This window comes from Syngnathus leptorhynchus, chromosome 5, assembly GCF_054491065.1.
Source record: "Syngnathus leptorhynchus isolate UIUO chromosome 5, UIUO_Slep, whole genome shotgun sequence".
Taxonomy (NCBI): domain Eukaryota; kingdom Metazoa; phylum Chordata; class Actinopteri; order Syngnathiformes; family Syngnathidae; genus Syngnathus; species Syngnathus leptorhynchus.
The window spans coordinates 8806680-8830516 of NC_141199.1; the positions used below are offsets into that span (position 1 = coordinate 8806680).

The 23837-nt window shown below is 38.4% G+C and overlaps 2 protein-coding genes across 4 annotated transcripts; both read right to left on the reverse strand.

Annotated features, from left to right (window-relative positions):
* Nucleotides 1-533: 533 nt before the first annotated feature.
* Nucleotides 534-4287, reverse strand: notum2 (notum pectinacetylesterase 2). Of its 2 annotated transcripts, XM_085912482.1 has the most exons (12): nt 4107-4287; nt 3977-4064; nt 3780-3832; nt 3297-3392; nt 3161-3221; nt 2964-3076; nt 2777-2879; nt 2167-2355; nt 1949-2049; nt 1137-1284; nt 1011-1058; nt 534-837 (listed from the first exon to the last, which is right to left on the reverse strand). In XM_085912482.1, exons 1-12 carry the CDS (start codon nt 4285-4287, stop codon nt 534-536), a joined length of 1485 nt encoding a protein of 494 aa, XP_085768608.1. The 2 variants fall into 2 exon arrangements, with proteins under 2 accessions (XP_085768608.1, XP_085768607.1); XM_085912481.1 differs by having other exon boundaries at nt 3977-4287.
* A 5663-nt stretch (nt 4288-9950) lies between these two features.
* Nucleotides 9951-14120, reverse strand: coq7 (coenzyme Q7 homolog, ubiquinone (yeast)). Of its 2 annotated transcripts, XM_085912137.1 has the most exons (7): nt 13923-14120; nt 13485-13660; nt 13033-13147; nt 12667-12806; nt 11275-11343; nt 10124-10172; nt 9951-10035 (listed from the first exon to the last, which is right to left on the reverse strand). In XM_085912137.1, the coding sequence occupies exons 1-7, from the start codon at nt 14005-14007 to the stop codon at nt 9989-9991; spliced, it is 681 nt and encodes a 226-aa protein (XP_085768263.1). In that variant the 5' UTR covers nt 14008-14120; the 3' UTR covers nt 9951-9988. The 2 variants fall into 2 exon arrangements, with proteins under 2 accessions (XP_085768263.1, XP_085768264.1); XM_085912138.1 differs by lacking the exon at nt 9951-10035 and having other exon boundaries at nt 10049-10172.
* Nucleotides 14121-23837: the final 9717 nt, after the last annotated feature.

Below are 23837 nucleotides of genomic sequence, written 5' to 3' on the forward strand. Positions count from 1 at the left end.
ATACGTATAAATATGATTGCTCAGGTTGCCTCGTGGGCTATGGATAGGTAGGTCACAAAAAATAGTCAGTGTGTTGAGCTGGATGTGTAGAGTTCAGAGTTAGGCAGAGCAGGTAGCAATTTGATGTCCATACATTAAAAAAGCTGATCAAAATGAGTTAAATCCACAACTAAATTGACTAATGACCAGGTAGAAATCATACAAATAAATATATATGGAACTAATGGAAAAAAGTTGAAAAAAAAAGTTGCTATCCACGATAAAACATGAACTGATGTTGAAGTGAGCCTGACATTTTATACGATTTTCAAGTTGTCTAAAAAATTAACAGTTCCACTTTGCTCAGTTCAAGATTCAATGTGTTGTTTTGTCTACCAATAGCGAGAACTTGAAGCACAAATGCAAACCATAAAGAAAAAAAAGACTTGACCATTGGGTTTCAAGCTCGACACATGGACCGATGTTTCTTTTCTAGTTGATGCTTACATAAAAAGTCAACACCTGACTGGTCTCTCTTCTGCACTTACAATACGTTAGCCACCATTGCTGCCCACGCTTGCAAGTGAATTTGTGTCTTTTTTCGGATTCAAGCCTAACTTCCGGAGATCCAAACCCATGGCGGCCAGCATCTGAAGCAGGGTGAGCTCTTGTTGAGTTGCCTGGTCCACCAGGGTCGGGCAGGTGGGGTTACATTGAGGCCAATGGCAACCATCCACCAGGTGGAACGGGCATCCTTTAGTTGGAGTTCTGTTGTTCCGAGTAGCTTCCAAGCTCCTGTCCCAGCAATGCAGGGCCCGTGGCAGAGAAGTGCCTCGAACTTGGAAAGTCATCCAGTTGCTGAGTGAACAAGTGGTACAACAAATAAATGGATACAAATAAAAACAAAAGCAAGTCGTAACAAATTGTGAGGTATCATGAAAAACATCTCTGGTGCTTAGGAATAAATACTCTTTAGATACAACAAACTTTTAAAAATGTATCGTGTGTAATCACCATATTTTCAATCATACCTTTTAGTAATCACTGTATGGGAGAGGCAGGAGGGCGCAAATACTGCTCTAAAGAATCAGACAAAACAAGGGCACGTCGTTACTAAATCATATTATACTCCAGTGAATTATTTCTTGACAACATACGTGACATCTCTCAAAGAGTTCTTCAACTCTTTGCCAAGGTTCTGGATGTACAGCCACTGTTCATTGCTCATGTGCTGTCCTCCAATGTAGATGTTCTCAACCCTAAGCTGTTCTTCGTCAAACAACCACTGCACGACAAACAGAGGGGCTGCAGAGAAAAGGAGGGGTACGGTCACTATAACTTGAATTTATGATGATGAGAAATGACATCACTGAGCTGAAAAGAATTGAGGAGTCTTGAGCAATCAGGATGGATATGACAAGTATCACCTTTGCTTTCTGTCATGGAGCTTACCATTGGTCTTTCTGTAGAATGTCTTTCAAAGTGTTTGGACTGAGAAACCTAATATCTCAAATATCCTGAAAAAAGTTGGTCATTTTATTCTTTGCATAGATTTTGTTTTGTTTTATTGTTTTATTTTACTAATGTCCAAATTCTACCAAAAATTCAAAAGTCTACTAATCTAACCAATCCGTGGTTTGCAATGTTTTATTGTCACCAGTCTAGAGTAGAAAGCACCAGTTATTGTGCAATCAACAAATGCAATTCAACAGATCCAAGAACTTCAGTGATTTTGGTTATAAAGAAAGTCTTTAAAAGGTGTCAATATCAAAATTGAACTCTTACAAGCTATTTTTGTCGTTATTATTATTTTTATTCAAACAATATATGTCGAATTTGCTACACATAGGTAGCACAGTCTGTGCAATGCATTGACACATTTTACAAAGCATAAAATCATCAATAGGGCATATCTGCTATTGAAACTGAGTTATTCAATACAAATAATCTGATTTTGAAGGCCGCTTACAGGTCAAGGTGGAATACAGCTTGTGGCCAAAGAAGCACTGCCACTCCTCCCCTTTCTTATAGAGCCGACGACACCTATCTGGCACCACACCATTCCACAACCTGAGAAATCACGCAACAATAATTATCGACGCGATAAACAGGTCTGTAAAGTTTGAATGAGAAGCATTACCATTTTGCAGAGAAAGAAATCCAGGCTCACAATTTGGATAACTTTACCTTAGGCCGACCTTGATAGCATCTTCAGGTGAACAGGTAACTGTTTCCGGACAGTTGGGCGATCTCTGGTGTTTACTTTCGAGAAACCAGCCAGAGTCCACCAGACCTCGGACTTGTGCCTCTGCACCAAGTTGCTCCAAATAACTGGCCACTCTCTCGATATTCAGCAAGACTCCTATACCTCCAGCACTGCAGGAAGATTTGAATTATTGCTAAGTAGCAGAAAAGATCTCATCTACAGTAATTGTGTGGTATCAAAGCTAAAAGACGGACATACCGACTCCATCCATTTTTGCACGATTTATTCGATTTATTGTCGGGGTTAGTGGCTGCTACCTCTGCTTTAAGACTTGTGAAAGGCGAACTACACTCTGGACTGATCACGGAGGGTTGGGAACGGCGTATGAATGTGAATGACAGCTGCAACTGATCCAATTCAGACCAACAAAGGAAGGATTCTTATTTTAAATGCTAGGGGGCATCCTTAAAGCAACATATTGCCACTGTTCATAGTTGGCTGTCAAGATGTGACGATAAGTGGCTAGAAAAGGATTGGTTTTCAAAAGATCCAATACGTTCACGTTACATCTTGAGCAGTGAATGAGCTTACCTTGTGCCAGACAACAGAACAACCTTGGCCTGCTTGATTCCTTTGGGAATAAGGTCTTTGATGACCTCTCGGATGATGAGCGATCCCATGAAAGCATACTCAGCTGGTAGGAAATACAGACAGTGACGGCAGGAGAAGGTACAGGCATGCTAGTAGTATATCTAGTTTGCTTTCTGCAGAGACACACTTGCATTTGCATTTCTGTTCCGTTCTTTCTCTCTTGCTTGCCGTTGGCTTGGAGGAGGGGCCGGAGCAGGCCCAGTGCCACTCCAAACATCACTGGAGCAATATGGGATGACTCTACACAAAAAGGACACATTTGCTGATGAACCCACTGTACCTCATCCCACAGCTAGCCAAAGACAGCATTATTAAGCTTCTTACACAATGTTAGTGTTGTGCCAATAAGGATTCTCTGCTACTTGGGATGACAATATGCCACGGCCTGTAAATCAAGGAATGGCTAATTAAACAAAGCTCTTTGTTTAGCATTTAACACACAGACGTTAAGTTGACTTACCAGTTTTTGTCAGGGGCCAACCCGCAGAGCTCATTAGTCGAGGGATATTTTGGTACCTGGAATCACAGGTCTCTTTGCTGTAGCAGCACCAGCCACCTAGTATTAAACATCCGGGGCAGAGAATGAAAATCACTGCTCCAACTCCATCACAGGCAAGAGGTCAAGAGGTCTCGGAGAGCAATGCACCTGCAGCCTTGACTCAAGTGTGTATTCTTTAATTTAATACAGCCATGAATTCTGTTTTCCATATTTGGCCTTTGTTAGTTTTGATTGTTCTATTGTTGCATCATTTTCTAAATGTATTCAGTGACCACTAACAAAATACTCATCAGGTGGACTACATAGTTGAAGCTATGCATATCTCCAATCTGAAATACACGGAAGGCTGACAGCTACCAAAAAAGATGACATACCCATCTAAATTCCAAAGGGGGCGTGACCTTTTGGGGACCAAATTAACCAGAGTGTTTTTAAAATGCTCACCTTCCAGAAATAACAGCCATCTGCGGCTTCCTCTGATCTCTTTTAGGTAAAACCTGTACAACGACAAGAATGAGCTTCATTCAGCATCTTGCAATTTTACATTTACTATCATTGTAATATATCATAATAATATTCAATTTACACTCGACTGTATATATCAAATGACATTGAAATAAAGGTCTGTGTGAGCATCTCACCCAGCTGGTGAGCCATCATTACATGTCACATGCGGGTTCTTGAGAAAGTGCAACCTCATTTCATCGGTCTGCTGTTTAGCGACTCGAGCTCCTTCGGCAGCATCCCTTGTCGAGTCACGTGCACTGTTACCTCCGGTGGTAGCTCTACTGTTTGAAATGTTCCCAGCAGAGAGAATAACCTCAAGTGAAGGCTGGATGCCCTTGCCTGCTTGGCTCCCATGTGGAGATTTCTTGGTGGATTGAACTTTTGCATTCCTACTCCAGCTCTCCCCCAGCAAAAGCAAGAAAGCAATCTGGCCAAGGATCTTCATATCTGCTGATGATACACTGGAATAAAAGGTCAATTCACTACTTTGTTAATTATAGGGTAGAATCTGCTGTAAACTGTTCAAATAAGAAGTGGACATACCTATTTTAGAAATAAGCAATGGCAGTTGCTGAAGTTGCCCAGACGTTGGCCTGATGATGAAAGCAGTGGGAGCAGGTGTAAAAAGATGAAGCCGGTCTTGAGTGGTAATGAAGATTCGACCATGTTTTGATGAAGCCTGGAAATCATCACGGGGCTTTATAGTGCCACCATATGGATCAGAGTTCCTCCCATTTTCTCCTGAAGCTCTTAAGTGACGACACACATCGAGGGGAGGTACTGGATGACCAGTGGTGAGGAGAAAAAGATATCCTTAACATATTTCTTTGCACACATTCGGCAGCAAAGCACTTTGCCATCTGAGCACAGCTCAAGAACATGCTTCCCCACCTGCCCCCCATGTCCTTTTTTTTCCATCCCGCTCCCCTCACACTCTTTTGATTGCCTCGATCGACGCTGGACATCATTTCTCCTTTTTAACAGATAACCATTGTCAAATCACAAAACTACAGCAACACGCAATCCTTCAAAAATAAAATAGGTTTTTTTATTTTCATAATTGAAATTTTATTTAGAAAAGAAATATTAATTTAATAATTTAATGTATTGCTTATTTGATTTTGTTATGATTAGCTAAAAGCTGAAATGATGCAAACTAAAATTACATTTCTCTGTTGCTGAATATACGACCGACCAACAGTTGCAAAATCTGAGGACTCTTACAAGAATAGTTTTGGAAAAGTCAGCCTTTATGAAGTTTGTAATTTGGTCCAAGTTCACTTGCAAGTGATGCATTACATCTTGATAGTTGTTTCTTATATTTTAGTTACTTTGATATATGAAAAGGGCAAACTATTAGAAACAAACAGTAGTATGAAAAACATTTCTTAAATAATGCTATAAAATCGGCCATCCAACCTTTTACAAATATTAAATGATTCTAATGAAATTATATTTTAATAATGATTATTTGGTCATTTTTTGATTCTGATACAGTTCTTGTTTGGATTCCTTTTTAATAAGTTGTGGATGGTCAGCGCTCAGCAGTTGTACTGAATTCTCTCCATTTAGAATTCGAAATGGAAACTCAAATTTGATCTGAGACATGTGCACTGTAAAATTAGTAGTCGGTCCTTGCTTTTGATTGAGACATTTTAAGCATGGTGTCATAAGGGTTTTACCTGTGGCTGTGTTTCGACTCAGGTCAGTCTGGTGCCTGCAGACTTTTGGAAGAGTGCGTTTGATGAAGACAGACAGACTGTTTGAAACTGATCCTCTGCTTTACCCATGGGATGACTCAGCGGTGACATAGTGCTGATCACGAGCCTTGGGGTTCTGAAATTCTCATCAATGAAATGCACACCATCCTAACATGCCAATCACACCAAATGATGGATGCGTGAAAGGCCAAGTATACAAAGGCTGTGTGGCTCTTTAGGGCTAAAGGGAACGTAGGATGTTTGGAGGATGAATGAGCGAGACACAAAAATGAATAAACATATTACAAAAAACACCTACACCCCCCTTTAAAGGTTTAGAATGATCACACATTAAAATTCCGTAACGTTTTAATGTAATTCAAGCTTGCACAAACAAAAATCATTGGCAAACATTCAAATTGTAACTGGTCATTATGTTTTTAAATCATCAAAATCATTACAATTACCAAAAAAAATATAGCACAAACAAGACAGAATAGTTGACCAAGTCTTTTACTTTGACGGGGGAAAAAAAAAAAAGAATTCTTGACTTATTTTCAAGCATTCATGCTATTTTAAACTATGGCCAGAAAGAAAACAGAGCTCATAAAATATGTGTGTGAGATCATATCACCTAAATGCAGTAAAATGGACCCTAAAGACATCAGTATACTGAATTTGATCCCCGAAGCTGAACAATTCTTCATTCCTTCAGTTGTCTAGACCATCTTCCAATAAATCAGTGCAAAAATCGGTTTACCAGATACCCCAAGTAGCAAAAAAAAAAAAGAGGCTGCTGAAAATCTGTCAGCAGATCAACCGAATATCGCAAACCGAGAGATGGCATTGCTGCTATTAAGTTTTTCTTGCTGGACTGCGTAGCGTCATTTTTCTTTCTAACCAGAGCAAAATATATATTCTTGCCAAGTTTTAAGAAAATGCAGTTTGGCTTGCTTGTAAATAACAGTGAGCAGCAAATCACACATCTATCTACTATATTAATGCAAACTTTTATTTATTTAACCTGCATGGCTGGTTCAAGTCATTTAGGGAGAGTGAGATGGTTTCAGGAGAATTGGGGTAAAAGAAAAACAACATTTCTATAAAAACAGGTGTTGTCACCTTGAGGTATGGCCATGACGGGAGAGGAGGAGGTTTATAGCGACTAGTTCAGTGGAAAAAAAAAAAAAAGGAAGAATTTCAAACACTTGGAACAAATTGACCCAAAATAAAAACATGAAGGTATAAATGCTACACTTACAATTAATCGAAAGACAAAAGGCATATATCATGTAAAGCACACATGACATCAAGATGGCAAATTTGTCACAGAATGAATGAAAAAGTACTGCTGAAAGGAAAATGTGCTTTGGGCTTCTGGACTAAGACAACCTCTGATTTATTTTTTGCTATGTCCTCACAAAATCATTATGTGGAGTTTTGTAAATGATAATGGTACAGTAGCCAGTCTTATGTCCCACAAATTGTGAAAAATGGCATGTTGTTCAACTCATTCCACAAATTCCTCAATTTACATGGTGTCTGGAGGGCTATAATCCCAGCCTGCAATCTGATGTATCTGGAGCCAGCCACTATTCTGACAGGTAGACAAAATGTGCTCCAGTGATCCGTTTGAAGTGTTAGAAGGGTGAGTATACCACGTGAAACCACAAAATGGCCTGGTAGTCACCATAGTTGACTTTGTCCATCATTAATACATAAATGTAATTCATTAGACATTAGAGCTGTCAAAATTAATCGATTAACCGAAAAGTAATCGAGTAATTCTAATTGCCTTAGAATTGTCCAAATCCCATATTGTCGGCTTCTCCAGAGTATTCATAAATGTTTGCAGTCATAAATGAAAACAAACATTATATATTCTGTTGGATCAAAAAAGTTGCTCTTTTTTCAGAAATTAACCACAGCAGTAACTGAATCAGTTTCAAAAAGTTTGTTAAGTACAAGATGTGTCCCTCTTTTATTGTTCAATTGTTATTTCTTTGTTTTGATCAATAAATAATACCAAATAAACAACAGTAAATAGGGAAATGGTTTTGTAATACAAAAATTTCATCCGATTTGAATCATCGGTGAAATAATCGATAGAATAATCGATGCAACAAATATTTGACAGTAAAAGCCGTACCAGACATTACACCGTGCTGATCACAAAAGGTCTTTCACATTCTTTGAACACTGTATTGCAGACCCGACCTGCAGCAACACTTAAATGCTGCTAAATGCGATTTTCACTTTTTTTTTTTTTTTTGTAATTGTAATATCATTAATATTCAATAATTGACTCAAACTCTGTTCATATTTATTTCCGGTCACAAACAGATAATGCCGTTACATCACTGTTAGAATGCTTGAACTAAAGCATCCAGTGACATCATGCACCAGGTATGTGCGCTCCAGGCATGCCAAATAGGACAGCAGAATGTCTACTGTTTACTATTTATAAAGTTGCCTGATGGATTGTGCTGTTTTCTAAGCCTATGTCTGTCTTAAGTGTCTGTCTATGTTGTTTGACTAATGGCAATATTTGGATATCTGAAGTAAAAATACATATATTTTATAAAAGTGCATGTTTGAAATACAGAAATCTTTAATGCTATATCCAATACAAGAACTGTATATAAAGTGTCTTCCCAAAGATACAATTTCTCAGTTTTGATTTCCATGATCAGATAAGCATCATGTGTTTAATACTAGAGTCATAGTTTGCACTGCAACATGCTTTGATTTTCGTTCCAGCTACAATTGTGTGTAAAATGTAATAAAAAGTCTGCTTTTACTCGGTAAGGAATTTGTTCTAGTTCTGAATACACATAAAACAAAGAAAATACGGGACAATAAAGTCATAAAATAATCCATCATTTTTAAAGGGCCAGTATGGCCTGTATAAAACTTCAATTCATAAAGAATGAAAGTTGTCAGACATGCAAAACAATGCATAACACATAAATCACCGCTTCAGAGAACTAATGTGGGGTATTAGTTACCACAAACCACATACAAGCCACTGAACATTTGGCAGAGGCTGAACCCAAAGGGCATTACGACCTGTATCCCAAAAAATTTACAACTACTGCGGCCGGCAGAAAATTTACAATGACAGTTACTCGGGATGTCCTAGACTGTCCCAGTTTAGTTACGTTTTATTGCATTTTCTAATTCCCTGTTGGCAAAATCCGAAGATTCCTTTGAAGGAAAGGTAATACAGGAATGCTGACAATTCACACACAAACTCAGGATGAAAGGCAGAATAATGTTGATCTGGATTCATTCACAAATGACTTCTACTAAGTGATTTTATTTGGCAGTGCAACACATGCAACACTTCCTTGTTTAAGCAAGTGCCTCTTGTGTAAAACTGAGCACTATGAATGATGGTCAAAGATAATACCTCAAATCATTGTACAATTTTACAAGGACATATCAAACCAATCAGGGCTTTTAGAATGTAGAAAAAATCTCATTATCATTATTATTATTATTGCTATACGAGTCTGTATGGTGATGAATTCAGTTCATTCAGGAATTGACCTTCCTCTCCTTCAGGAAGATGAATTGATGAACTGCCTTCAGATGATTCCAGCTCTGGTATTCCATTTAACCAAATGGAAAATCCTCTTCTGTTGCGTATTTCAACCATTCACATTAGTCATCAGAACAAGCTTGCCATTGTTTGTGTTGCATAAAAGGCTGGACAGTAAAGAAGTGTTTTTTTTTAGGAAATGGGGGTCATGTGACCTGGTGACCCTCAAGGTCAAATCTGATGTGCAATCCACCTCTGCTAAAATAACTGCTCTGAACTCATGCACGAGAAAATAGATCAAAGGCTGCAAACTGGGACTACAACTCAGCTCTGAGATGAAGACTGTTGAGAATAAACACGTGCTGTAAACAAATCAAGGACCTAAAAGGAGAGGTGAGCATTCAATCATTCTAACTTTGCATGCTATTTGACCTAGTATATAAAAGCTAGCAGCAAATTGTACCATGGCACGAACATAACCAAGAAAAGTAAAGCCAATGGAATGCAAGACGGTTGGGCCTGAAAATGTTCATGTTTGACTGGTCATCACAATAAACCAACAACTTGAAAATAGGCCCAGTTGGAGTCGTGACCCCAATCCGATTGGGCTGCTTGTGTTTGACCTCAAAAGGGCAATTCACACCAGACACCCCAAGAATATTGCTGAACTGAAAGAGTTTTATCATGAGGAATGTTCTGAAATTCCTTCCGTTTATTATGCTGGTCTGATCTGCAACTACATGAAATGTTTAGTTAAGGTTATTCATACCATTGGTTCACATACCTTTTCCATAACGTGTTTTACAAGTTATGTTCAGTAAAAACAATGAAATTGATTGTGTAGTATCGATTTAAGAAAACTGTGTTTATTTTTGTGATTAATGTGAAGATCAGATCACATTTTATGACCCATTCAGAAATGCAGGAAATCCCAAGATGTGCATAATAACTGCAAAAAAATGTCCAAGTATTAATTCATTTTATTACTTTTTTTTTTTTCATACAAAGTTACACACGTTGAGAAGCATAAATTGCACCTTTGCACCCGAGCTGGATGACATTTTTAAGTAGCCAGTATCCCGGTACCTAAAACAAAAAGGATAGTGATGACCAAATGACCAATACCACCAAATTCAGAAGCCCATGAAAATCAATTATGAGTGGACATCCATGGATTTACCTATTGGCAGATTTTGTTTCAATGTTCAACAAAATAAACTCTTTTTACTTTTTGTGATGGAAAGAAATTAATTAGTAACTTCAAAACTCATCTTTTGAATTATAACTCATTTGAAACAAATATCTTTTAAGAAAAAGAACAAATATACAATGGCAAGTACGCACAACCTCAAACTAATACTTTGTTACAGCACCTTTGACTTTGATTGAAGCATTCAGCCATTTGAGGTCAGAATCTAAAACTGTACCTCATCAATATTTGAACACATTGAAGCTCCTACAAGATTGTCTCACCACTGACCGGTATTTAAAACAGTTGAAATTTTAATTTTGACCGAGCCCCAAGTTCCAGCTGATGAAAGTTGTCCCAAAGCATGATCATTTCACTGTTGGAGGTCTTTTGGTTATGAGCGGTGTTGTATTTGGACCGTACCGAATCTCCAAGAATTGGGGCTAAAAAGTTACACCTTGGCTTCATGCCAACCTTGGTTTTCATCAAATAATAGCAAATTTTCCAACATACATGTGGATGAGTTCAAGTGTGTTTTTGCAAAAAAAGCTCAGCTGGTTTCTGCTATAAGATGTGAATGCAAAGAAATGCCAGTAAACCCTTACTGGAATAGCTGAATTTTAATCAGAAGCACTTCAGATGGTGGCATGTATGTGCTTACTCCTATTTAACATGAGTTCGAACGTGATTGTTTAATTCTGAACACACACACATCGCCAGTTATAAGAGGGTGTGTCCACTTATGCAACTACATCTCAGTTGTTTATTTTGTACATTTCCTCTCTGTAAAAGGTTTAATTTATTTCTATATATGATTTTTATAACGGAGTTGTACATACAGATACATTTCATGATGATAAACGTTTTTAAATGGTTTATCTTGGTGTGATTTTTTTTTTTAGATCACAAAAAATTTCAACAGGAGTTTATAGATTTTTTTTTTTTTTTTACATTCACTGTTTTTTACATGCACTGCCATTACTGTTCCAACATACTTACTGATTCAGCATCATGTTCCAGTCCTAGATCGTGATGCTCCATCTCATCATCTCGGAACTCTTTTATAATCTAAATAAACATAAGGAACCTCATCAGGAGACAAAAAAAATCTGCAAAAGTCCCAGCGTTAGTAGAATCTCCAACGTGGATGAATTTTGACTTCACCATTGAATATGAGCGAGTGAAAATTTGACCAAAACCATGATGGTTGCTTGACACATGTCATCCCAACGTTTTAAGGACACACAAGCAATATGACCCAGCTTCTCCTGTTTGAACACTTCCTGGACACACAACAGGCGAGCGACTTGACAAGATATGACTACTGCGGAGGAACAAGGGTCAATTGAGAATGCTTTTGAACATGCCTACATTACTACTTAAGATAAAACACGAGGAGGGCATTAAATACTAAATATTTACAGTTTCTGTGGTTGAAGACATAGTTTGGTCATTTTTGTATTTTAGTCTGGTAACAATTACAGAAATAAGAAGTATTACAAAACTTAATGGGAGAGGGAGGGGCAAATCATGTTGTTTGAAACTATCGCTAATCTGAGTTATTCCTTGTGGCCTGCCACTGCTGCTCTTTAAAACGCTGTAACATTTTTCCCATCTGTTATTGATCTGTTTGTCCGCCACGATTCCTCAATCCAGACACTTGCACAGCTGGCAGAGAAGATAGTACTGCCACCTGCTGTTCAAATGGACTAAAAACTTGTCTCTACAGTATAACGGTACGAACTTTAAGGCCCATATAAAATGAAAATCAACATTTTTTTCTAAATTTAAATAAAAAAACACCACATACAGGAGTGTTCTTAACAACAATGCCAAATTGAAATGATCTCAACAAACTGCCAAGGACATAAAAAAGGCCTAAGAATGTTGGAAAAACTACAATATGGAAAAATGTATGCCTTTGTCTAACGTCTTTCGTATGCCTACACAGTGAAAAAAATTAAACACTGAATGAATTGAAATTAAATTCATTAAACAGTCCAGTCAATCTGACCTTAAAGTTCTGAGAAAGCACATGTAAAGTCCACAAAGGAAGGACAGAGCTGGGATTTCAAACCGCAACCTGAATTGCAAGGCATATGTGACAAACATTTTGGCTAAAAATAAAAAAAGACCATAGACCTATAAACAATGTTTATAAAGGAATAAATATGTTTGTGCCAAACTGTATTTACAGTATTTTTATTTTATTCAATTTTATACATGTTAAATTGGTGGCAGGGTGAATGACCGAGAGCATTAGCACTTTATATATAATAAAAAACAGTAAATTTGAAAGGAATATAAAATTTAAAAAAAAACTGTGGCCTGGGTTCTCTGGATAAATGAATATCTGTGACAGACAGTGGCATATGATAAGAGAGCACTCACTTTTAATAGCTCAGTATATCGCTCAGGATCCTTCTCCATCAGAGTTCTTATCTGGCTGTTGTAGTGCTCAGAGATGCTCTCCTCCACTGCCACAGTGCAGGCCATGGCCACCTCCTTACCCAACATTGCAGTGGATGCCCCTATAGAAGAGTTCAGATTTAAGAAGACTATTATTACAACTTTACTACAAGCATAATTACACATACTTGACAAATACAAGATGAGCACTATAGAACACCTTTAGAATAAAATATGATGAAACACAACAATGAAGACATTACAGCACATATAACTTTACATACATGTAAGAAAACTTTTGTTAAATGTTATTTTGCCTCCTGTTTTACTTTTACATTTTGTACCAACCTAATAAATAGCCAGCAATGTTCCAAAGTGGAAGCAGTGCAGTTGGCCGGACTCTGCTCTCAGCAAGTATTTCATTAAATTTGTCAAGGTGCTTTTTTTCTTGATCCCACATTTCCTGTAATGTAAGAAACAGAAACTCGGAAAATCATTGTGCGTTTTTACACAGTATACACATACAATATCAATAAATATATCACAAGGTTCATATCATGATAATATTGAGATATGATATAATCTTGTGACATCTGGATTGTGACATCTGGATGTATTTTTGCATGCATGCATAACATAGCGTGTAATGTTTTCCAAGCATGTGTCTGTGATTTTTGTTTGCATGACAATACTGATTGGCAATTTTAGTCATACAAATTGTGAAATAGAATGTTCATAGTATTCCATCTTTAGTCACATCTTTATTGTATCATGAGGTCGAGAACAGATTCTTTTCTTACTTGGATGAGAGGTCCAGTACTAGACCTGCCCAACACTGCCATCTGGCCGGCGTAGATGCGATTGGCACCATATTCACCTGCATGGTCCACACGTAAGATGCGGTCAAGCATCGCCTTCTCTTCCCTGTCAAGTGGAGTCGGCACCACGCTGTAATCGCGTGAGCTCCATAAGGACGCTGCAACAAGATTCAAGAAGGAATATAGATTCATTGCGATACTCAAGAGTTCAAGGCGAGGGTATGCTCACAGTCCCACCCAAAACTATTGGTTATCTTCGTTCTCGGGTGGAAACATATTTTCCCCACGACACACCTTTCGCTTACACTTGCGTTGAAAATAGCAATTTATATTAAAAACAGACATCAGGCTACAGTACATTGAGTTGTTGTGTTTTAGCATGGTTAGCATTTTAGCACTTGACTCTAAATATGGTATTACCTCTGCTTTTTGAGCTGCATTGTGCAATCAATGGAACGCTCCTGTTTGTCCAGCCTTTACAAACTCTGTATACGGTTCTTTGCATGCTACCCTATTTTCTAGTTCTACCATCCGAATGATCTAACACAGCAAAGAAAATGCAAGCAAACTGTCATTGAAATGTCAGCTGTTGGGCGTGTCGCTGAATGATGACGTAACCATATTTACGCAACAATTTCACTTCCTCCCTGACCTCGGGGGTCACTGACGGTGTAGGCAGGGGTACACTCGCCAGGCACCATGAGTTCGATTCCCGCAATGACGGTGTGCATCAATAAAAAATAAATACTTGTTCCTCCTCTTCCTCCCGTTCTTATTTAAGCCTTGAACTGTGATTTCCACACTTGAGCAGTACATATTACATATGTGGAGCAGTACATATACTACATGTACTAAATCATACATATTATTGGTGATAAAGGTTTGAGCGCCTGTAACATTCGAATCCCGACCACCGATCTGTCATTAGTTGACAGGTATCATTCCTTTATAATTCTAACATACCATATTTGCCCATGTTAGTGATATGAATTTCCAGCGCGCCCACTCATCAGTTCTATTCATCAAATATGTTAAACGCACAAATAATTATCCACTCTAGAGCAAACAGGCCACAAAATAAAATATACAATTAGGACATGAACAATTGCGTTCACGGGTACACGTTTGCTCGGTTATTCTGTTCAAGAGGGGAAAAGGCCCATTGTCTTCTGATGTCTTCAATGCAGTAGTCACTGACAACATGTGAGATGCAGGAGGCTCCATACGGTACCATTTCCCAAGGAGACTATGGCAACTCAATCAAAATGGAAGAACAAAGAAACAGGGACATGACACTCATAAATACAAATAAACATAAATCATAGACATTTTAGAGTTCGCATTGACCTAGTTTGTGGGAGGAACCCACTCATTTAGCTAAATACTGTAATTATCCCTAGGCACTGCACCGTTTTCTCTTCTACGTCAAACAAATGCAGAGTGAATCCTTTGTTAACGATTGTTATGTAAGACAATCCTTGACAATAAGTCATTGGAATGGAAGTTGACTTGGAGAGGTTTGTGGGGCAAACTGAAAAATTATCGATGGTCTGTAGATGGCATTGTTGCACAAACAAGCTTGACGTCAAAGAGGATTTGATTGTCTGTGTAGTGTGGCCGTTTTCACATAAAAACATAGCTTTTTTTAATATTTTGATTTTGAGGAAGCTCATTTGCTTTAACTTGACTTTTATCAGTCAATTTATCCATCTTTCACTTTTTCACTTTCTTGATTATTGAGTATTTGTGGAGGAAACACTCAGTTGAGAGCTTCCTTTGAAGAGAAGAAATGGCTCTTCACAAAGCACATAAAATAGCATGCTATTACATAGGAATCTATGGAATGATGGCTTGACTGCAGTAGAGCGGTGATGGTCACAAGTAAACAGGATCGGTGAATGGCGGGGTATGTTGTTTGTAAGTGTGTGTTTGTGGTGAGACACCGGTTATGTGTTTCCCAAACTGTCTGTCTGACTGTGGGTGGCTACACTTTTGTGGCTCTGCATAGGTAATGTGTGTTGCCTGTGTAGTCAGAGCTTACTAGTTGTTGCCGCTCTGGGAGTACCAAGCAGCACTTACACAATTTGAAATAAGCCAAGCAGGCATCTATGGTCTTGGCCAACCTATCTTATGATATTTGTTTTTTCTTGAAAAGGGTACCCTGAAAAATGAATTTTTAATCATGTCTGATATTGTTCATCCTTGTAAATCAATCTATGTTGCACATATTTCAGCGGCATGGGGCGGCATGGCCTTGAGTGGTTGTCTCTCAACCCAAAAGATGGAGATTTGATCCTCAACCCTTGTGATCATATTGAAAGCATCCTTAAGCAAAACACTGAACCTTAATTTGCCCCCAATGGACCTTGCAGTGGTTGCACCCTCTCATTGTATGAATGTCAAAGTCAAAGTCTGCTTTATTGTCAACTTCTTCACATGTCAAGACACACAAAGAGATCGAAATTGCGTTTCCAACTATCCCACGGTGACAAGACATATCACATATTATATATATATATATATATATATATATATATATATATATATATATATATATATATATATATACACACATCATAATATAGTGTGTGTGTGAAAGGGTGAACGTGAGGCGCCATATGGTGTACGTAGATAAAGCAAGTTCTGCCTTGGCGCTGTTTCAGTGCGTCACTCGATAGCACAGTGCTCTGAAAGTGCAAACACATATCATCAGAAACCATTCCCAAGTTTCACATCATATTTGTGACCCCATTGCCCTTAAACCACAATATGCACATCCCCTCAATATAGAAGCCTAAAAATGGATTTTGGTCACGTCGGGGGAGATGCGAAGAGAGGTTGAAACGGTCAACTTTCCTCAAATACAATGAGAGAAGCAGGTTAGGAATTTAACTATGCAATAAAAACCTTAAAGTACATGTTTTCATCCTTTTTCTGTAGATTGTTTTGACTAATGATGAATAAAAGAGCAGGCCAGAGACCTGGAGAAAGCGTGTCTATGTCTCAACACGCGTCTCTTTGTGTAATGGTTGCATGCTTCTGTGGACAAGTGTAAGTCTGCACAGCCTTGCTCCGAGGTTCTGGTCAGACAAGTGCATAGCTGTGGTGGGACGCAGGCAAAGAGCCCCTAGACTACAGTGAGTCAACAATGTCTGCTTTCACAGTGAGGAGACGTGACAGGTCTTGTCTCATTTGGTCTCTGACTAGGACACCTAAGTGTGTGTTGCACGCCAGTGTCTGTTTTCTTGTAATGTTTATAACTACTCATTTACTAAATCATGTGCAAGGCTGCTCTCTGTTTTGAGCCTTAATATATTTTATTTCAGGAATATGGTAACCTTTATTGTCGTTGGTAAAGTAGGCCTTGTATGATCATGAGGACTTCTCTGGGTAACTATCCTAACCATAAAACTAAAATGCTACTATTTAGATGTCCAGTCAAGTGTACCTCATCATGTTCATTAAAAATGTCTTTTTAACTCATCGCTGGAAACTGAAATCACAGTCAGGAGGGAAATTTGGTAATGTGTTTCTTGGGCTTATGAATACTTCTTGCACTCTCTGGTGATCGTGGACATTGTTCCATGGTTGAACTGTCACCATGAAGCAAACTAAATCAACAGATTAGTCAAGACTTGAGGAAGATTGGTAACATTTTTAACTATCATAAAAGTGTAAAAAGAAGTTAACCAGTTAACAGGACAACTAAAAACAAAGGTACTTGTTTACATATTGGCTCGACTTTGAGCCCCTCCAGAGTATCACTACCATATAGTGGTCACCAAAGAGCTTTACAAAGGCTCACGTTTACTTTTTTTTTTTGCAAATTTAAAACGTTTAAAGCTCATTAGCTGGCTAATTTACTATTCACAACCACTTACGGGAAATATTCAGGTTAATATTCATTTTGGGTTTGAATTTAGTGTATTGGTGGATTACACACGCGAAATAAAGGAGCGGAAACAGAAACCACTATCGTTGGCAGACCTCCATGTTAATGTGCCAAAACAGTCCATCGGGATGGACTGAGAGATTAATTGGCACTTGACCTGGATAGGGGCGATCACACGGGCGAACGAATAACCGCTCTTGTCCGTCCCCGGTTTGTCCTTTATTGAACTTTTTTGTCCCTCGTCTCTCTACTGCAAAATAGGACTCAGTTGGTGACAGATGGACGTACCAATTTGTCACTGGGACAGAATGCTGGTCCAATCCAGTAGGCTACCCTGTGAGAGAGTAGGTTGACGTTCAGATATATCACTGGAGCAATGACATTTGTTTCAGAAAACACAACTCATCTACCACCACCATCCAAAATTGGGACAAAACTGGGTTAGGAAAAAAAAAAATTGCATAACTTTGTTTTTATAAGGCCTAACAGCACGAGTTCATATGAAAGGTATCCAAAAAGATTTCAAATTCAATTTTGTCTTCAGCAAAAAAAATCATCCAATAGTTTTCACAGTGTGCTCAAATAAAACCTGAGGAAAGTGATTTGTCTTGTATAACTGGATTGTTTACACTTTACTACACACTTTCCTGTGCTGAAGAGAATGCCACACAGTCAAAACCACTGCTTTCATGGACACTGGGGAGTGTACTGTATACAGCGACGTCTAGTCAAAGTTAAATGGCCCATGTCTGTCTGGCATAGTTCCTTCGGTGTTTTTTTGTTCACACCAAAGATGCACATTTAAGCGGTCTTTAGTGTGACACCTGTAGTGAGTTGGGAATGATTTATTTTTTTATTTTTATAAAGTGTCTCCTGAAAATTCTGGGGAATAAAATGCAATCATATCATAATCAACCGGACCAAGTGCAGGTTGGTGTTTAACTTATGGAAACGTATGCGTGAATCAATCCCACACAGCCCACACACAAATTAGATAAGTGTACCCCTGCAACTATGTCAATATGTATGTTGAATTAAAGGATACCATGCATTTCCTTTACACACATAAAAATGTTCCCCCTGAACTGAAATATGGGGGCGCGAAAACATTTAGGGAAACTATCCATAGAAGGAATGATGGCATTCTCAATTATGAAACATGTTATTTACTGTACACATAATTTTCTGTAAGCTCAAAGGATGTGGCTGACATTTGTCTGATTTACACGGTTAACTGTGGGTTAACTTTGTACTAGTGCATACTGTTGAGCAAATGGTATTCATTATTTTAAATTTAGATGATGCAAAGTGGATAACGGTCAAATACTGTTGAATTCAAAACTATTTCATATCATTTTGGCTTACTTAAAAGCCTTCAATGTAGTTGTGCCCATAAGTCTACACGCCCTGGCAGTGTTTGGGAAATAATGGCAATTTTTTTCACCCCCGTTTTCTTTTAAGAAGATTACAGATTCGTAGTCAGTGAACTTGAAAGAAAGGATCCCAAACACTTCAAATAAAATGTAAAACTCTACAGTGAAAGAAAGGATCCCAAACATTTTAATTACAATAAAAATAATTTACAGTGAACAGTTAATTACTCACGGGGCATCTTGAGTTTGTCACTTTAGCATTTTACAACATCATACTTATGCTATTTGTACCCCACCCTGAAGATAACAATATTTTACAGCTCACTGGGAGAGACTAATTACTTTATAAATGGCATAACCGCAATCCTGGCCTTTTCAGCTTTTTTTTGCTGATATTTTTAGAAATGCTCAGTTACCAATCATAAACAGGAAAGGCAGGGTTTGTTTTCTCTGCTACTTTTTTACCACTCCATTTCGGTGACTCGTCATTTTGCGTCACTGGAAGACAGATTGAGTGGGAGTCTGGCTCCGAGTTCTATTAGGGTGAGCTTAATCCACATTACTGGAGACAGAGTAATGTTCCATGTATTTCAACCCACTTCTATTTTTGGGTAGGAGCACTTGTGTTTTGAGTTAAGAGAGAAGCCACAATATCCTGACGAGCATTGTTAAAATGATGTTGAAGTGTTTACTCTGAAGGGTTGTTGTTTTTTTAGGCTGAAGCTCCCAAGTGTCTGCAGAAGCTCTATGAAATTCGTAGATGTTGTACATAAACATTATGACTGTCTTAAAGTATTACTACTTACAGAATACGCATTAAGTTGTTTACCCACATGTAAAAAGAAGGTCTGGCGACTGGCGGCACGAGATTGTTTGCTTCAAACGCTTGTTGGATTCGGGTAGAATCCATCCATTTTCTGAACCGCTTTGTCCTCACAAGGGTCACGCGTGCACTGAGCCGATTTCAACACTCTCTGGGTAGTTGGTTGAACTGGTTGAGCCAGCCAATCGCAGGGCACACAGAGACAAACAACCATCCGCACTCACACCTAGGGGTAATTTGCATTTTTTTGGAATGTGGGAGGAACCCGAAGTACCCGGAGGAAACTCACGAAGGCACGGGGTAATCATACAAACTCCACACAAGAAGGGGGAATCGAACCAACAGTCTCCGCATTGTGACAGCACGGAGGCGAGCTGCCTATATTTGCATTTGGGTATCATTACAAGAAACGAATAAACTTGCTTGCTCGCTCACTCACTCACTCACTCACTCACTCACTCACTCACTCACTCACTCACTCACTCACTCACTCACTCACTCTAAAATAAAGTCATTGAAGGAAAAATTCTGGATTTTATCTGAATTTGGTGTTTCTTCCCCACCAATTTACTGACATTTGGTAAACATTATCTGCACGAATAAGTTTGACGTAATGTCATACCAAAGAAATTCTACTACTTTGGTGAACCACCCACAGGTCCAGAGACTTTGTTACATTCTGTCACTGTTACATCACCAAAGACTGCTCCTAAATGATTCATTGAGGAAAACAAAAGTTGATTTAAAAATTATGCAACCCAAATTAATCACAGAATACATTTTTAGACATGGTCACATACAACTGCCACAGAATTTGTTTCCGTCTTTTTAGTTAGTTAGTTAGTTACATAATTTTGAGTGAGAACGAAAGTACTTCCAGTAGTTTACTGACACTTTCTTTGATTCTTCTCTGTTGGATGATCACTGCCAATTTTCATTCCAACCATATATTATTAATGGAGAGAATGAAGGATCAATACACGGTTCTTATTTCTGAGACTTAATCTCATATTTCACGGCAAACATTTGTTCAAATGAAGCAAAGGCAGGAGACAGATGAAGACAGAAAGCCCTTCACACAAGTTGCGTGGGATTCTGCTAAAGTATCCCTCATGTCCAGATGTTACTAATTTATTCCTCTCTTGACCTTCTCTGCCCACCCGCGTCTGAAATTGCGTAGATTCGTCCTCATCCAGGTCATGGACTGAATCGAAGCAACTAGTCATGGTTATTCTTCAAACTGGAAAGATTTCTATTGGTGTCGAATTGATTTATATATTGTGTTGGATGTTAAATAAAGATTTTTTTTCTCAATATACAGTTCACATTTATGGAGTAAAAAGTAATTAAATGATTTAAGTTGGTCACATTTTTTTCCCCCCCAACAAACATGTGTCAAATAGTTATATGCCCCGTATAGGCCTTATTGTTTTACAGAGAGTTAACAGCTGTGGCTGTGAATGATATAACCAATATTATACTTGGAACGTTTACTTAGTTGGCGGATTGCTCTATGCAGGGCCCCCTTTGACCTGTTGTTGTTTTCATTATGCCGCCACAGCGAGAGCAATAACTAATAGCTCACAGTAAACAAAAAGCATGCATGTTTATTTCAAATCTATTTTTGACACACTCCTTGAGAATTTTCTACTTGTGGGTGAGCATCTTAGCAGGTACCAAGCCAGGAAATGTGATAAATACCTTTAGCCTCATATCACTGACAGAGTAATGTGAGGCTAGTCTGGAGTCCAAATACTGGAATTAAATGAGTCTGGTACACCCAAACAGTACACAAATAGTGTGTGATGTTCCCAACACAACAGAATTCCTGGGTCAAAATCCAGTCTGGGATGAAAAAAATTAATGAGGCTTTAAATTAAGATGGCATTATGAGTAAAACAACATGAAGTGGAAGACAAACCCTGTTTATAATCGCATGCGTAGGCTGATCTGAATTTACAGGCGGCAGTGAGGATGAGATCTTAATTTAAGACTATTAAAAAAGCAAAAAGAGAACAAATATTTTGCTCATTTTCTTCATGGCTTTTTTTGGTGCCTCCCTTTTCTTTGCTGTTGCTAAATTTGTCTTTCCCTTGCTAGAATGTATGCAAAGCCAAAATGACACCATTATTTTGACTAGACTGTTTTTCCTCTGGAGAACAGAGGCCAGAGGAAGTGTAGATGACCTAGACTGGTTAACCACACCACATCACCACAGGCTGGCTCAGGCACTGCCTCCCCCGCAGCCAACCTCTGCATCAAGCGGCGTCTGCCAACCCCACGTTACTACTACTACATGCCATGACCACAAAAAGCTCAACTTTTACCAGCCTCCCACTAGCTCCGCACTGGGCCGTTTTTCACTGCCCACTGTTGTAAACAGTCTGTCGCCGGGCCATCCGCTGACACCAACTTTATTTTAGTTATATTTACACACCAGACGTGCATCGGCTTGTTTACATTGTCCCCCTCTTTGGCCTGTACCAGCAGTTTGCACACTCGTTGGCCTTGCTTCTGCACAATTCTATATCGATTTTTTTTTTTTTTTACATTGCGACACATCTGACCCATCTCTCGTCTAGAAATGATCACCTGAGGAGCGCTGGCCCAAAGGCTATGAAGTTCGTTCTGGATGCGGCAGTAGTGACGAAGCATAGCTCCCCTTAAATAGGAAAACTGATATTGTATTGTTGCATACAATAAGTATGAACATCGTTTCTACACAGAGCATGGATTAAGGACAGTGTTTCTTAATATTATTGGCAAATTTGCAAAAAACTTCTCTTTGAATAAAATATCAACAGACTAAGGTCTGTGTGGGTGACAGATGGCAAACGGACCCTTTTGCTGCCCAACAACATTCCTGACGTAAATGAACGTAACAAAGGACCCCTTTGGCTGCCGAGAAACACACCTTCCAAAAAACAAAACAAAACAAACAAAAAAACAAGACTTTTGATTCCCATATTCTATACCCAAAGTCATCATAAAATTGAGATTTAAGTGTATGTGCAATGCAAGATACATTTTGGTGTTTTGGTGCATCATCATCCAATGAATAAAAATTCCCTAGTCTGGTGGAGAACATAACATGATGACTCATTTTAAGAATAATAATCTCATATTAGCACGTCCAGACGTAGGATCAGGTAGTGGTCGTCCCTCTTGTCAAACTTTCCATGTTTCTCTCTGCGGCTATGATGCTGCTTGTTTTAGTCCCAGCAAAGACTGTCATAATTTCCTGCACAGCTGTTGTGCTATATTTTTCCCTTGTGTCTTGACCAGGGAGACCAAAATCATGCCATTGGATGACGCTTTTCAGTAGACCATGAAAAGCACTAAAGACTTTTTTCTCTTTTTTTTTTCCAACATATGTAGTTTTGATTATATTCCTTAAGACAGCATTAGTTTTCGTGAGACAAAAAATGTCATACATATTTCTTGAAATGTTGAAGCAATGAGCAGACAAAACTAAGTTGTTTGCCTTTTTAATTTATACATTACTTGCAAATACAGAAAAGTTAAGATACTAAAAAAGTAAAACGCAGAGAAAATTAATTTAGGCAGGCTACATGCAACTGCTTTACATTTTAACCACAAAATAAGAAACATATTTTCTATCTTTCACCAGTCCCCATTGGCCTAAGTGGAAGAGTGAAGAACAAGTGGCCTTCTCTGACCTTGCAGTCCACTAAGGATGACATACCATGACGATAAATCTTATTACTCTCAAAAAGCTAGCTAGACTACAACTACAGAAGTTGACTGAAAACGGACATGCTTGAAGGAATAATTTTTTCACTGGCTGCATTTTAAATGTCCTATTTTTATCAATTGTGACAGCATGGGATGATTTTGGGGTTTTTACTTGTGCTGCTTACATATCCCAAACTGGCTGAGATGACTCATTAATGAACTTTGTTCCCTATTTGCCTTGTGTCAGCAAGTTTTTTTTTTTTTTTTTAACTAATACTTGAAAATGTATGTGGCTGAATTCCCACATAAAGACACAAATTTTGTTTGGACTGAAAAACTATCAATACCTGTGTGCTACAACTGTACATTCACAAAGTCGTTTCTTCACAAATGTGCAAGTTTGTTCATCTTTACATGAAGACATGTCACCCAACAGCAACCGAGTTGGTAATATCCTGACTTTGACAGTTCTTGAATAATGCTTCAGCCGCACTTTAAATTGCATAAGTTGCACAAACTGTGTGGTCAGACGAGGTGATGTGAGGTGTGGG

What these genes read in the sequence shown, in the direction of transcription:
- notum2 (XM_085912481.1), bottom strand. Translation starts at nt 4,287, where the DNA reads ATGAAGATCCTTGGCCAGATTGCTTTCTTGCTTTTGCTGGGGGAGAGC. An exon ending in TGGCACAACACTAACATTGT is followed by an intron (nt 3,077 to 3,160) that starts GTAAGAAGCTTA and finishes CTTTTTGTGTAG; the next exon opens with AGTCATCCCATATTGCTCCA. An exon ending in CATACAGTGATTACTAAAAG is followed by an intron (nt 838 to 1,010) that starts GTATGATTGAAA and finishes TTGTTCACTCAG; the next exon opens with CAACTGGATGACTTTCCAAG.
- coq7 (XM_085912137.1), bottom strand. Translation starts at nt 14,007, where the DNA reads ATGCAAAGAACCGTATACAGAGTTTGTAAAGGCTGGACAAACAGGAGC. An exon ending in GATATACTGAGCTATTAAAA is followed by an intron (nt 11,344 to 12,666) that starts GTGAGTGCTCTC and finishes ATGTTTATTTAG; the next exon opens with ATTATAAAAGAGTTCCGAGA. An exon ending in TGGAACATGATGCTGAATCA is followed by an intron (nt 10,173 to 11,274) that starts GTAAGTATGTTG and finishes TTTTTGTTTTAG; the next exon opens with GTACCGGGATACTGGCTACT.